The sequence below is a fragment of the Mangifera indica genome, chromosome 2 (assembly GCF_011075055.1).
Source record: "Mangifera indica cultivar Alphonso chromosome 2, CATAS_Mindica_2.1, whole genome shotgun sequence".
Taxonomy (NCBI): domain Eukaryota; kingdom Viridiplantae; phylum Streptophyta; class Magnoliopsida; order Sapindales; family Anacardiaceae; genus Mangifera; species Mangifera indica.
In genome coordinates, this window is record NC_058138.1 from 3,219,914 (window position 1) to 3,235,817 (window position 15,904).

Below are 15,904 nucleotides of genomic sequence, written 5' to 3' on the forward strand. Positions count from 1 at the left end.
ACGCAGACACATAAAAAGCAAGATAGTTTTACTTATTGAAAATTGTCATTTACGAAGATTTAAAATTTAATAAAAGTCATTATTCATTAGGTTTTCAGAAGAGGATAACTACTCAGTATATTTAATATACAAATTCAAAAGTATGACTATCATTTAAGTCTTTTGTAACTATAATTTAAATATTCAATATTTTTTATCTTATGCATGAATCCGATAGAATTGTTGATTAATAATCGATCTCATCCCTTAGTAAGAATATTTCCACAACAATGAAACATAGTATAAACCATTTAGGAAATTGAAAGAATATCATAGTTGTTATTAGCTGTTTCAACATGAATTCATGCTAAGAATTTTCATTCTAAGCAGCAAACATATATATCTTCAAAATGTTTCATGGCAATGTTGCCTCCAATTCTTGTTCTCATGCCTATGGAGACACATACCAACACTTGAATATATTGAATTATCATTTTTTTTAATGGACTAAATTATCATACTAAATAAATCAAACTTTCAAATTAGGTTTTTTAAATAGAAATTTTAAAAGTTGAATTTTTTAATTAAAAAATTCAATCACTTTGATTTAAAAAAAGTTATTGTTTGATATTTCCCATATAAAAAATACATTAAATTTAAATAATAATAAGTATAATAGTTCATCATGTCACCATCTATAACTCTAAAAAAAAATTCAGAAAATAATTTAAAAAATATTATTTTTGCTATTTGCAAAGTTGGGTGGAGTTACTGCTGGACCTCATTCCTTACTCTATAGCAAAATCTTTCTGACCATTAAAAGTTTCAACAAGCACACCCATTTGTCAAAGCAACTTTGCACTTCCATGCACTTGCATAAAACTTATGTCATTCCTTCAAGAATCCACGCACGCCCGCCAAGCAAATCACATTACTTTTGACAACGATATTCCATGTATAAATAGTGAGTATTAACAAATATAAATAGATTATCGTGTTAATATATAATTAAGTGATTTAATTTTTATTATTTTATTTTAATTTAAAATTATTTAATCACATAATAATATATTAATTTATTTTGTATTCATTAACACCCACTATTTGTATATGTAAGGTTGCTTTTTTAATAATTGTAACACTTTATACAAATCTCGTATCAACAAATCATAGAAAGATGTTAGAAATGTATGAGAATTTCATATCGTTTGAAAATAATAAAATAAAATTAGTTAAACAGTATGCAAGCTCCTATATTATGATAATATGTTTTAAGTTGTAAAATTTAAAAGTAAAATGTTAAAATTGATAATATTTTGACAATTAATCGAGTTATTGGCTGAGATATCAATGATGAGACTTTATCTTAAATCTATTTTTAATTCAAAATCATCCAATTATATGATAATATGTTATTATCAGTACCCAAATTGATATTCATTATAAGTGCATATTAGGGGGATTAAAGGTCAACTTCCACAAATAAGGGGATTGACATTACAGGGCATAACATTTAAGGATAAAATTGATATATTTCTTAACATAAATTCTGAAAATTTTGGTGGGACCTAGGTGATACCTCAGGCTTCAACGCGGCTTCGGCCCCTGGTTGCATATATAAATACGCGTTCTCTGCATATAGAAATATGCATTCTCTGTAGTTCATATTTTGACAAGCAAACCCTCTTATTCTTATTCAATTTATAGGGGTGTATTTGGAAAGTTTCAAAATGATAGGGTGGGAAGACGTATACAAAGTGGTGGTAGCCATGGCTCCTCTCTACTTTGCACTAATCTTAGGATACGGCTCAGTGAAATGGTGGAAAATCCTCAAACCTGAGCAGTGCGAGGCCATAAACCGCCTGGTCTGTTTCTTCACACTGCCCTTGTTCACCGTCGAGTTCACAGCCCACATCGATCCCTTCCAAATGAACTATCTCTTCATCGGAGCCGACGCCGTTTCAAAGCTCATAATCTTAGTGGTGCTTGCCTGCTGGGCAAAGTGTAGCAGCAAAGGGAGCTGTAGCTGGTTTATAACGAGCTTCTCTTTGTGCACTTTGGCGAATACGCTGGTCGTTGGGGTGCCTTTGATGAAGGCCATGTATGGGCAGATGGCGGTGGACCTTGTGGTGCAATCGTCGGTGGTTCAAGGCATTTTTTGGCAGACGTTTTTGCTGTTTGTGTTGGAGTTTCAGAGGACTTGCACAGGAACTTTAACTGCTCCAAATTCAAGCATTGAAGAGGGGAGCTTGAGGGATGAAACTAGTAGCAGCAGCAGGCCTTCTTTTTGGTTCTTGATGAAGGTGGTGTGGCTGAAACTGGCCATGAACCCTAATGCTTATGCCTGTATCGTTGGCATTGCTTGGGCTTTTGTAGCCAACAGGTATGCAAATTAATTTTTTTTTTTTTTTTTGAAAGCACTAGCAAAACCCATTTCGATAAAGTAGTTCATAAGTTGTTAAGAAGAGTTTTGGACTGCAAAACTCAAAAAATAAAACCAGATAATGTCTTGATAGTCAGGTCGGGTTGTTAAGATTAAAATGTTACAATTGGAGATTATTTTTTATGATATTTATGCAACTTATTGTAGGTGGAATTTTGAGATGCCAAGCATCATGGAAGGATCGATTCTGATCATGTCTAGAGCTGGAACAGGCACTGCCATGTTTAGTATGGGTGAGATTTCTAACTTGTTTCGAAAAAATTTATATACTTTCCTCTCAATGGGTAGTTTGAGTAGTAAAGGAGAATTATATTATTTTGAGTGCACAAATAGATATTATTTATATTTGTCTTCATGTAATTGAATGATTTTAAATTAAGAATAACATAACACTCATTTATATGATGATACATATAAATGTATGTTTATTTATGTCTTTAAAATGGATATATATAATATTATTTAAATAGTAAATATTAATGGGCATACTTTGGATGTAGGGATCTTCATGGCTTTGCAAGAGAAGTTGATAGCTTGTGGCGTTGGCTTGAGTGTATTTGGGATGGTTTTAAGGTTCATAGCTGGACCAGCGGCCATGGCAATTGGTGCTATTGCCGTGGGTTTGCATGGTGATGTTTTACGTGTTGCTATTATTCAGGTATAATTTATTTTAGGCTTTACAAGAGACAACACAGTGGACATTAAGTTGGCAGATGCAATTGTTTAATAAATTAATCAATATTTATTATGTTGTTGCAGGCTGCACTGCCACAATCTATTGCATCTTTTGTCTTTGCTAAAGAATATGGCCTCCATGCAGATGTGCTTAGCACTGCGTAAGTCGTTGCTTTATTTATTTATTTATTGATATTTGATTAGTGTAATTCCGATACAACTTAACTTGATTCAAATTTATTGTTTAGAACAACTAAACTAATTTTAAGTTTGAGTTTTGGCTTTAAGTTAGAGTTCTGGTTCGGTAGCTCAACTCAGTTTGCCAATTCAATGCTACTATTTAACCCTTTAACATCAAAATCATCCCACCTTTTGGTGATACCAAACTAGTTTAACTCAAATCTATGGCCTAAATCAAACGAATCAATCTCAAACTAAATTATTAACTCGATAGCTTAGTTTGAGATTGACATGTTTGTCTATTCCATGATCAATAAAATTATACATACATAGTTTTGTTACATAATTTAGATACATAAATGATGGGTTATTATATGATTAAATAATTGTTAATTAAAGATAAAATAATACCTAATTACATGATTATATATCATCAATATATTCAAATTGTGTATCAAAGTGTCTACAAAAACATTGCTTATTCGATGATAGTATTTATCCCAATAGTGAAATTGTTCACCCTCGACGATACTATTTACTCTACTAGCAATCCTCTAGTTAGATTGTGCATCAGCTCAATGAATTTGACCTCAAATTGGATATTATAGGCTCGATCCAAATTAGAATCAATCCAAATCTCAGTTTGACTTATCTGAATCTAATCAATCCCTGTATTTGACCCACTTATAAATATGCATGATTAAATTAGAAATAATTAGAAACTGATATATGTTTCTTGTGTTATTTTTTTTGCAGGGTGATCTTTGGCATGATGGTTTCACTTCCGGTGTTGATCGGATATTATGCAATTCTAGGGTTACATTTTATGTAATTCTAGAGTTACATTAAAAACTGAATTAGAATTTTTAAGAGAATTAACAAGGGGACAGAAAATAATATGCTGCCTTGATCCTCGCATTAATATTTTTAAATTATATTTATTATTATCATTATTTTGTTTTAAAACTACTGGAAATTAATGGATCCCAATAAGAGATTTCCTCTATATAAGCTGTAGATGATTATTAGATAATTATTAAATGACATTAATTATTTCCCTTCAGACTAATGATAATATTCTCAATTAATGGTGTTTAATACGTGACATGTTATCAAGTCATTAAGTGATTTTAAATTAGATATAAAATAATATTTAATCACATAATAATACATATCTCTTCATACTGATATTTAAATTTATTGTTTATACATATAATATTATTCTATTTTCTACCTCTAGAGATGAGACTTTTTAACCACATATTTTTAGTTATAATCGTATTCAATACCAGGTAAAATGAGATTTATGAACACTAAATACATAAAGCTTGTAAAATGGAGTGAAACGCCCTATCATGTTTATCAGTATTGATGTCAGTGATTTCAAAGTAATAAAATAGTTTAGGATTTAGGATTTAGGATTTAAGGTTTAGAATTTTGCGTGTCTCCACGTGTGTGTGAGTGTGTGTGTTTCTTGTGTTTTTTTTTAAATATAAACAAGTGGTGGTGTGTCAAGTCTACTTTCACTTCATTTGGGTTTGAATCTACAAAGCCCAACTACTTTATGCCCAGCTCAGTTTAAGGGCCCAAAATCGGCCCATATCCTCAAAAACTTTTGCTAGCTTTTGCGGGGGAGGGGAAAGGAAGTTACCCCCCAGCAACAAAGATGATGAAGAATTAATTCTGTCCTAGTCTTATGGAAATATAATGATCACATATCTCGCCTCAACCTTGTCCACAGTATACCACCTTGCACAATAGCTCTCCTTTTGGCCAATGCACATCATCCCTCCTATCCCTGCCGCTTCCATGTTTCTCTCATGTTTATCCTCAAACAACCAAAAAAAAAAAAAAACCACCCTTCTTAAATTCCACAAACTCATCCCAAACCACAAAATCACCAAGCAACCACTTAGCGAAGCCCTCATTCATTTCTCTTTCTATGAAACGAGTAGATTTAGAACGATTTTGTCTTTGTGAGTTGACTTTAATTTTGACCCAAATGAACATTAAAATATAATGAATGAGCCTTCCAAAATTTATTTAATTGAGCCCAATTTTCTCGAGGATCTAACGATCATATCCTAAATGGCTGTCAATATTGCGTTTGTTTGATTTGTCCAAGGTTTGTAAGACAATGTATGAACAATAGAGGATGCATATTTATACAATAACACCGTGTGCACTTATACTGAATATAATTTTTATATGAATAACGATACTTTTTAATAATTTTGAATTAATAATAAAAATTTACTTAAAGAGTGGTAACTATGAGTATATAAGTCTAATTGACACCTCACAGGAAACGTAAGTCAAATTTTTAAGTTAAAATGGATTCAAAAAGAGACTAACAAACAAAATCGATTTTTAAGACTACATGATTTGATGCAAGATTGATTAACTTTACTAATATTTCGTTGCAACAAATTTGTTCGATAATCCTTTGATCTAGAAATTTAAGTGATTTAAGTGATAAAAGTTCACGTAAAAATATAAGTCTAATAGAACCCTTGTGCGAAATGCGAATCCAATTTCTAGGTCTAATAGACCTAATAAGAAAACAATTTACAAATAGAATTTTTTAGGTTTACCTACTCTAATGCAAGATTAACTCAAAATTGTCATGATCAATAACCTAATTAGATTAATTCAGAATAATAAATGACATTCGAAGGAAATATATGATTAATTTGAGACTAAAAAGTAATATGTGAGAATCCAATATTACTATTAGAATAAAAACCCTTTTCTATGATATGTTAGATTTTGATAGTAAACTTGTTTAAATTTTAGGATTCATAATACAATAATAAATAATTAAATGAAAAACTAATAAAATAATAAATAAATGAATAGATGGCAAGAGTATGTCTTACACAAAACTTTATAAAGTTTTACTTTCTAATGTTGAGGAAACTGCAACACCCTATATATTTTGGATTAATTCCATAGACATATAGTAATTAATAGTTAACATATAACCACCTAATTTTAGAAATTCATCATTGTGATTAAAAATAAATACGAATTGAGTCAAGTCAAAACCCCCAAATTTTTTGAGTTTAGCTCAAACAAAAAATAGGGTGGCTCCAGTTCATCAAGTCAAATTTAAAAATAACTCAAGTTCAAACTCGATTCTTAAAGTTTAAAGCTTAGTTTGAGTTTATAACTCGAATTTGTAGTGACTTTAAGTCTTAAATCAACTCAAAACGAATTGAGTCACCATCTAGCTCATAAATCAGATCCAAAAGAGTGTCTGGACTTGGCTTCGGATCACTTGCTCAATTAGCTTCTTTGCATTGCTCAATTGACATAATTCAACCTTTGAATGGTAAGTTTTGATTGGATTTCATTGTTTTCTGTTGAGAATTTTATTACTGAAACTGCTCAGTGTCATTGTGAAACTTTGTGAAATCACTTTTGGGAAATGTAAGGAGAAAAAGGGAATCACTTTTGGGGTGATTAGAAAAAAACATGCATGTTGTCTTCTGGCTTTGTTCTGAAAGCCATTTGAAGTGTTCTGCTTTAACTCATAGATGCCTATGTAGCACAGAAACAGAAACCCAAAATTGTGGAAACACGGAAACAGAAATATTGAAAGTTGTTTTCTAAAAAATATAGAAAATGGAAACGTGAAGAAACATATAAATATACTCTTTTTTATAAATACAAAATTTATAACAATTTTTAGTAATAATAAGATGTGCATTCAATCAACTTGATTTATCAATTGACAACCAAATAAATAATGTATATCTAATATGATAAAGTTGATTTTTTGAGCATTTGCTGACAGTTGGTGAAGTCAAAGATGGAAGGAGATTAGTTTTAATACACTACAGAGAAAAGACGTTCTAGATGCAGGAGAGAAGATGAGAGAAAATAAAAGTTAGGCTAAGAAATTGTAAAAAGAAGTGAAAAAGATGGAAGGAAATTAGTTTTAACACACTGGAGAAAAAAAAAACTTTAGATGTTAGAGAGAAGAGGGGGTGAAATCAGAGTTAGAGTTCAAAATTGTAAAAGAGAGGAACTATGAAATTGATTTTTAATTGATTGAAAAATTATTCTTTTCTTGAAAAGTATTTCCAATTCTTTTAATTTCCAAAATGCAGCCAAAACATTTCATACCTGTTTCGAGATGTTTTGGAAATGGAAACCTTTCGGAAAGGTAGAAATTTACCATCTGTGCTTCCTAGATACTTGATGAAAAAACCTTTTTGGTCAGGAAATGGTGGATAGTGTTCTGAGAATGAGATATCGTAAGCGTCGCAGTTTACTCTCTCACCCTATTTGTTTATGGTTGAAAATTTTCGAATTGAAAAGTTACAATAATTTATATTTTGAAGCCAATTTGATGTACTTTATTGGTCATTAAAACATAATTAATTTTATTCTACTATTGCAAAGGAGGATGTCATTGAATTTAATTTGACATTGACTACCTTATATACTATAATGCATGAACAAAAATGGAAGTCCATAGTGGCATAGTCCATAAATAGTATATAAAGTTAGTTGAAAAGTCAAATTTGGATTGTTATTACATTTTGAGTCCTATGAATCCAAGCAACTTCACTTTTGACAAAATATTGACCTTTTTGTTGCCATTTTCAACTTGCCACTTGCTTGTTCCTATTGTTTCTTCAAGTTTTAATAATGCAATTTGTCGTTTGCTTCCTTCCAATTATGCATTTTATAATTACAAGTGCTTAAAATTGTTTAACTGAACTAATTTAACATTATTTGGAATCAAAACGAATTTTAAATTGAAATCAAACTGTGATTGAACAAATTTAAGAGGGTCACCATACTTTATAATTTTTTTGGTTTAATTTTTTATATTGATTTTGCATTTAATTATTTTATGAAAATCAGTTTAGTTTGGTTGATTGATTTTGAAAAATAGACAAACTAGTAATCGAATTAAAAAGCTAATTTTATTATATTCTTGAACGATACCTAGAGTGATTTTCTAAACCCAACAAGTTTAAGTTTAGGTTTTTTTCCCCCTCTTCCCCAAACTCAGGGCTCCCAACTTCAGCCATTATCTTTGACAAACGATGCCTAGTTTTTCTTCCTCCTAATGAAGCATCTTTCTCCAACAACTCTAACAACGTCTAGATAAAAAAAATTCAAACGTCCTTCTTCTAGATTGAAAAATCTAAACGAAAGGTTTTTTCGTTTAGATTTTTCAATCCAAATGTCGTCCGAGGTCATCAAAGGAAAAGACTTCATTGAGAGAAAGAAAGACAAGTCATCATTCATGGAGATAGTGGCTGGAGTTGGGAGAAAAAAAATCCTAAGTTTGGGGGGAAGGGGGGAGAAAAGCTTGTTGTTAAAGTTTGAATACTTTAAACCTTGAGTGAGTATTTTGTTTATAAGTGAGTATTTAGGTTTTTAAAAATTAAAAGGGGTCATCTTTGAAATTTACTATACCTTCGGTGGGGAATAGTATTTTCGACCTATAATCAAATTCAGCTAATATAATATAAATGTTAATGATGTCCATGTGAGGCTTGCATTACTTTTCAGTAGGACTCCATGTACAAAAGTACAACAAGAAAAGAATGGCAAAGTCTTCTTCGAACACCACAGAAAACAATTTAAAAAAGCTTAACACTTTGGAATATAAAATAATTAATTTAGCGCACTAAATGCCCATCTACTCAAAGGTACTTAGAGACAATTAATGCCTACAACGAACGCCGTATTAGACTACTTATTATTTTAAAATTATGGATATAAAAGACATAACCGCATATTTATAAAATAAATTAAAATAAAATAATTACAAATACATCCCTCATTAAACTCAAGGAATAACTCCGGACAAAGCTTGTGAAAATATTGGTCATAATTAATGATTTTACAAATTCAAATATAAATAGTAGATATTAACAAATACAAATAAATTGATATGTAATAATATAATTAATTGATTTTGAATTAGATATAAAGTAAACAATTAGACATACTAGTTTTTTTTGTATTAGTTATTAATATCTACTGTTCGTACATGTTAGTTTCCACTATTTATTCAAGAAATATTTATGAAGGAACGAAATGATAATCAATCACAAATTTAGCAAATTGAGATCAGTTCTTACTAGGATTAGATTTGCAATGAGCAGGTTTGTCTTGAAAGTTAGTTAGACCTAATTTAGTTTAGTTCGAATTTGTTTAAGAGAAACTTGAGCTGAATTTAAGCTAGAGAGAGTTTAACTTGGTCCGACATGCGAGCTAGATGGATGATTTAATTTAGTTTAAGGTTAACTCATGGCTTGATTGAGCTTATGTCAAGTAATAGTTATAATGACATTGTTTTGTTAATGAACTATAAACTTTAGTTACAAATTCGACTTACAAATTTGATCCGAGCTCCAAACTTTGAATTCAAGAACTCAACCGAATTTGAATTATTCTTAACTTTAACTAAATGGACTTGAATTGAATTCAAATTGTCTCACTTTTTATTTAAATTAAATTCGAATAAAAAGATATTTGGACTTACTCCGACATATAATCACCCTAGATCTTGCAAGTTAAACAACATACTACGTCCATCAATAACTCAAACAGCTAGCATACAACCAGAGAAGAATATATTTGAGTGGTGTTTATTTCGAAGGATTTTTTTATTGATGGATTTGGAGCTGGCAGGATTGCATTTTGGCAAGCATTTAGTGATGTAAAATGGAACTTATTATTCTCTTATTATTCAACCACCTCAATAATTCCCATCTAGAGTCCTAAGTTTCTAACAACACTGAATTCCCACTGAATCAATTCAAACCAATAGACAGAGTTACCAAAATGATCACATTCGCATAAATAAAATATAGGACCAATAATCTTCTATATTGACTAGATCTTCTTGTCAAAACTCAGACACAAAAAGTAAGATAGTTTTACTTTTTGAAAGTCATTATTCATGAAGGTTTGAAATTTAATAAAAATCATTATTTACTAAGTTTTCAGAAGAAGATAACCGTTCAATACATTTAATCTACAAATTTAAAAGCATGACTATCCTTTAGGATTTTTGTAACGACAATTTAAGCATTCAATATTTTATATCTTATGCAGGAATCCGGCAATTTAGGAAATTGTCGATCTCATCCCTTAATAAGAATATTTCCACAACATTGAAACCTAATATAAACCATTTAGGAAAATGAAAGAATATTATAGTTGTTATTTGCTGTTTCAACATGAATTCACGCTAAGAATTTTCATTCTAAGCAACAAACATTTATATATCTTCAAAATGTTCCAAGGTGATGTTGCATCCAATTCTAGTTCTCATGCCTATTGAGGCACGTAACCAACAATTGAAGATATTGAATTATCATTTTTTTTAATAGACTAAATTATCGTATTAAATAAATCAAACTTTTAAATTATGTTTTTTTAATAGAAAATTCAAAAGTTAAATCTTTTTTATTAAAAAATTCAATCACTTTGATTAAAAAAAGTTATTGTTTGATATTTCCCATATAAAAAATACATTAAATTTAAATAATAATAAGTACAATAGTTCATCATGTCACCATCTATAACTCTAAAACAAAATTCAGAAAATAATTTAAAAAAATATTATTTTTGCTATTTGCAAAGCTGGGTGGAGTTACTGCTGGACCTCATTCCTTATTCTATAGCAAAATCTTTCTGACCATTAAAAGTTTCAACAAGCAAACCCATTTATAAAAGCAACTTTACACTTCCATGCACTTGCATAAAACTTATGTCATTCCTTCAAGAATCCACGCACACCCACCAAGCAAATTAAAAGACTATAATTTTCTATATATTTCATATTCAATAGAATTACAATTATATAAGAGATTATGATAGTTACTTTAGGAAGACTATTAACTACTCATATCTAAGTTTAGGAAGGATATTATAGCATTTCTAATCTATATGATTCTCTATGATTCACTATCTATACAAATATTTCAACATATCTCAACAATATCTCAACAATATCTTAACATGTCTCAACACAAATCACATTACTTTTGACAACAATATTTCATGTATGAATCGTGAGTATTAACGAGTATAAATAGATTAACGTGTTAGTATATAATTAAGTGATTTAATTTTTATTATTTTATTTTAATTTAAAATTATTCAATCACATAATAATATATCAATTTACTTTATATTCATTAACACCCACTATTTGTATATGTAAGGTTGTTTTTTTAATAATTGTAACACTTTATGCAAATCTCATATCAACAAATCACTGAAAGATGTTAGAAATGTATGAGAATTTTTTATCCCTTGAAAATGATAAAATAAAATTAGTTAAATAGTATGCAAGCTTCTATATTATTATGATATGTTTTAAGTTGCAAAATTCAAAAGCAAAAATTATGTTAAAATTGACAATATTTTGACAGTTAATCGAGTTATTGAATTGAGATATTAATGATGAGACTTTATTTTAAATCTATTTTTAAATCAAAATTATCTAATTATATGATAATATATTATTATCAGTATCCAAATTGATATTCATTATAAGTGCACCTTAGGGGGATTAAAGGTCAACTTCCACAAATAAGGGGATTGATATGATAGCACATAACATTTAAGGATAAAATTGATAAATTTCTGAACATAAATTCTGAAAATCTTGGTGGGACCTAGGTGATACCTCAGGCTTCAACGCGGCTTCGGCCCCTGATTGCGTATATAAATGCGCATTCTCTGCATATAGAAATATGCATTCTCTGTAGTTCATATTTTGACAAGCAAACCCTCTCATTCTTATTCAATTTATAGGGGTGTATTTGCAAAGTTTCAAAATGATAGGGTGGGAAGACGTATACAAAGTGGTGGTAGCCATGGCTCCTCTCTACTTTGCACTAATCTTAGGATACGGCTCAGTGAAATGGTGGAAAATCCTCAAACCTGAGCAGTGCGAGGCCATAAACCGCCTGGTCTGTTTCTTCACACTGCCCTTGTTCACCGTCGAGTTCACAGCCCACATCGATCCCTTCCAAATGAACTATCTCTTCATCGGAGCCGACGCCGTTTCAAAACTCATAATCTTAGTGGTGCTTGCCTGCTGGGCAAAGTGTAGCAGCAAAGGGAGCTGTAGCTGGTTTATAACGAGCTTCTCTTTGTGCACTTTGGCGAATACGCTGGTCGTTGGGGTGCCTTTGATGAAGGCCATGTATGGGCAGATGGCGGTGGACCTTGTGGTGCAATCGTCGGTGGTTCAAGGCATTCTTTGGCAGACGTTTTTGCTGTTTGTGTTGGAGTTTCAGAGGACTTGCACAGGAACTTTAACTGCTCCAAATTCAAGCATTGAAGAGGGGAACTTGAGGGATGAGACTAGTAGCAGCAGCAGGCCTTCTTTTTGGTTCTTGATGAAGGTGGTGTGGCTGAAACTGGCTATGAACCCTAATTCTTATGCCTGTATCATTGGCATTGCTTGGGCTTTTGTAGCCAACAGGTATGCAAATTAATTTTCTTTTTTTTTTGAAAACACTAGCAAAACCCATTTCGATAAAGTAGTTCATAAGTTGTTAAGAAGAGTTTTGGACTACAAAATTCAAAAAATAAAACCAGATAATGTCTTGATAGTGAGGTCGGGTTGTTAAGATTAAAATGTTACAATTGGAGATTAATTTTTATGAAATTTAAGCAACTTATTGTAGGTGGAATTTTGAGATGCCAAGCATCATGGAAGGATCGATTCTGATCATGTCTAGAGCTGGAACAGGCACTGCCATGTTTAGTATGGGTGAGATTTCTAACTTGTTTTGACAAAATTTATATACTTTGCTCTCGATGGGTGATTTGAGTAGTAAAAGAGAATTATATTATTTTAAATACACAGATAGATATTCTTTATATTTGTCATCATGTAATTGAATGATTTTAAATTAAGAATAACATAACATTTATTTATGTGATGATACATATAAATATATGTTCATTTGTGTATTTAAAGTGGGTACATATAATATTACTTAAATAGTAAATATTAATGGGCATACTTTGGATGTAGGGATCTTCATGGCTTTGCAAGAGAAGTTGATAGCTTGTGGCGTTGGCTTGAGTGTATTTGGGATGGTTTTAAGGTTCATAGCTGGACCAGCAGCCATGGCTATTGGTGCTATTGCCGTGGGTTTGCATGGTGATGTTTTACGTGTTGCTATTATTCAGGTATAATTTATTTTAGGCTTTACAAGAGACAACACAGTGGACATTAAGTTGGCAGATGCAATTGTTTAATAAATTAATCAATATTTATTATGTTGTTGCAGGCTGCACTGCCACAATCTATTGCATCTTTTGTCTTTGCTAAAGAATATGGCCTCCATGCAGATGTGCTTAGCACTGCGTAAGTCATTGCTTTATTTATTTATTTATTGATTTTTGATTAGGGTAGTTCTGATCCAACTTAGCTTGATTCGAATTCATTGTTTAGATCAACTAAACTAATTTTAAGTTTGAGTTCTAGCTTTAAGTTAGAGTTCAGGTTCGGTAACTCAACTCAGTTTGTCAATTCAATGATACTATTTAACCCTTTAACATCAAAAACATCCACTTTTTGGTTATTTCAAACTAGCTTAACTCAAATCTATGGCCTAAATCGAGCGAATCAATCTCAAACTAAATTATTAACTCGATAGCTTAGCTTGAGATTGACACGTTTGTCTGTTTCGTGATCAATAAAATTATACATACACAATTTTGTTACATAATTTAGATACATAAATGCTACATCATCATATGATTAAATGATTTTGAATTAAAGATAAAATAACACCCAATTACATAATTATACATCATCAATATATTCAAATTGTGTATCAAAGTGTCTACAAAAACATTGTTTACTCGATGATAGTATTTATCTCAATAGTGAAATTGTTCACCCTCTACGATACTATTTATTCTACTAACAATCCTCTAGTTAGACTGTACACCAGCCCAATGAACTTGACCTCAAATTGGATATTATAGGCTCGATCCAAACTAGAATCGGCCCAAATATCAGTTTGACTTACCCAAATCTAATCCATCCCTGTATTTGACCCACTTATAAATATACATGATTAAATTAGAAATAATTAGAAACTGATATATGTTTCTTGTGCTATTTTTTTTGCAGGGTGATCTTTGGCATGATGGTTTCACTTCCGGTGTTGATCGGATATTATGCAATTCTAGAGTTACATTAAAAACTGAATTAGAATTTTTAAGAGAATTAACAAGGGAACAGAAAATAATATGCTGCCTTGATCCTCTCATTAATATTTTTAAATTATATTTATTATTATCATTATTTTGTTTTAAAACTACTGGAAATTAATGGATCCCAATGAGAGATTTCCTCTATATAGGTTGTAGGAGATTATCAGCTAATTATTAAATGAAATTAATTATTTCCCTTCAGACTAATGATAATATTCTCAATCAATGATGTTTAATACGTAATATATTATCATGTAATTGAGTGATTTTAAATTAAAAATAAAATAATATTTAATCACATAATAATACATATCTCTTCATATCGATATTTAAATTTATTGTTTGTACATGTAATATTACTCTATTTTCTATCTCTAGAGATGAGACTTTTTAACCACATATTTTTAGTTATAATCGTATTTAATACCAAGTAAAGTGAGATTTATGAACATAAATACATGAAGCTTGGAATATGGAGTGACACGCCCTATCATGTTTATCAGTATTGATATCAATGGTTTCAAAGTAATAAAATAGTTTAGGATTTAGGATTTTGTGGGTTTTTTTTTTTTTTTTTTTTTGGTTTTTTTCAATGTAAACAATTGGTGGTGTCAAGTTTACTTTCACTTCATTTGGGTTTGAATCTATAAAGCCCAATTACTTTATGCCCAGCTCAGTTTAAGGGCCCAAAATCGGACCTTTATCCTCAAAAACTTTTGCTAGCTTTTGCCGGGGGAGGGGAAAGGAAGTTATTCCCCGGCAACAAAGATGATGAAGAATTAATTCTGTCCAAGTCCTATCGAAATGTATTGATCCCATATCTCGCCTCAACCTTGTCCCCAGTATACCACCTTGCACTATAGCTCTCCTTTTGGCCAATGCACATCATCTCTCCTATCGCCACCGCTTCCATGTTTCTCTCATTTTTACCCTCAAACAACAACTAAAAACCAAAAAAAAAAAAAAAAAAAAAAAAACCACCCTTTAAAATCTACAAACTCATCCTAAACCCACAAAATCACCAAGCAACCACTTACCGAAGCCCTCATTCACTTCTCTTTCTATGGAACGAGTAAATTTAGAACGATTTTGTCTTTGTGAGTTGACTTCAACTTTGACCCAAATGAACATTCAAATATGATGAATGAGTCTTCCAAAATTTATTTAATTGAGCCCAATTTTCTTGAGGATCTAGCAGTTAGATCTTAAACAACTGTCAATATTACGTTTGTTTGATTTGTCCAAAGTTTGTTAGACAATATATGAACTATAAATGATGCATATTTATACAATAAAACCATGTGCACTTATACTGAGTATAATTTTTATATCAATAACAATATTTAAGTAATTTTGAATTAATAATAAAAATTTACTTGAAGAGCGGTATGTATTAATATA

General features: G+C 30.6%; 2 protein-coding genes across 2 annotated transcripts; both read left to right on the top strand.

Annotated features, from left to right (window-relative positions):
• The first annotated feature begins 1,705 nt into the window (after positions 1-1,705).
• On the top strand, positions 1,706-4,230 carry LOC123209740 (auxin efflux carrier component 5-like). The gene is made up of 5 exons (XM_044627876.1): positions 1,706-2,362; positions 2,570-2,655; positions 2,923-3,080; positions 3,182-3,258; positions 4,034-4,230. Exons 1-5 carry the CDS (start codon positions 1,710-1,712, stop codon positions 4,107-4,109), a joined length of 1,050 nt encoding a protein of 349 aa, XP_044483811.1. The 5' UTR covers positions 1,706-1,709; the 3' UTR covers positions 4,110-4,230.
• A 7,812-nt stretch (positions 4,231-12,042) lies between these two features.
• LOC123209713 (auxin efflux carrier component 5-like) lies at positions 12,043-14,521 on the top strand. The gene is made up of 5 exons (XM_044627842.1): positions 12,043-12,752; positions 12,958-13,043; positions 13,311-13,468; positions 13,570-13,646; positions 14,421-14,521. Exons 1-5 carry the CDS (start codon positions 12,100-12,102, stop codon positions 14,488-14,490), a joined length of 1,044 nt encoding a protein of 347 aa, XP_044483777.1. The 5' UTR covers positions 12,043-12,099; the 3' UTR covers positions 14,491-14,521.
• Positions 14,522-15,904: the final 1,383 nt, after the last annotated feature.

Excerpts from the sequence above, each read along its gene's own strand:
- LOC123209713 (XM_044627842.1), top strand. The coding sequence starts at position 12,100 with ATGATAGGGTGGGAAGACGTATACAAAGTGGTGGTAGCCATGGCTCCT. Across the intron at positions 12,753-12,957 it reads TGGGCTTTTGTAGCCAACAG|GTGGAATTTTGAGATGCCAA; the intron begins GTATGCAAATTA and ends AACTTATTGTAG. Across the intron at positions 13,044-13,310 it reads CACTGCCATGTTTAGTATGG|GGATCTTCATGGCTTTGCAA; the intron begins GTGAGATTTCTA and ends CTTTGGATGTAG.
- LOC123209740 (XM_044627876.1), top strand. The coding sequence starts at position 1,710 with ATGATAGGGTGGGAAGACGTATACAAAGTGGTGGTAGCCATGGCTCCT. Across the intron at positions 2,363-2,569 it reads TGGGCTTTTGTAGCCAACAG|GTGGAATTTTGAGATGCCAA; the intron begins GTATGCAAATTA and ends AACTTATTGTAG. Across the intron at positions 3,259-4,033 it reads GCAGATGTGCTTAGCACTGC|GGTGATCTTTGGCATGATGG; the intron begins GTAAGTCGTTGC and ends TTTTTTTTGCAG.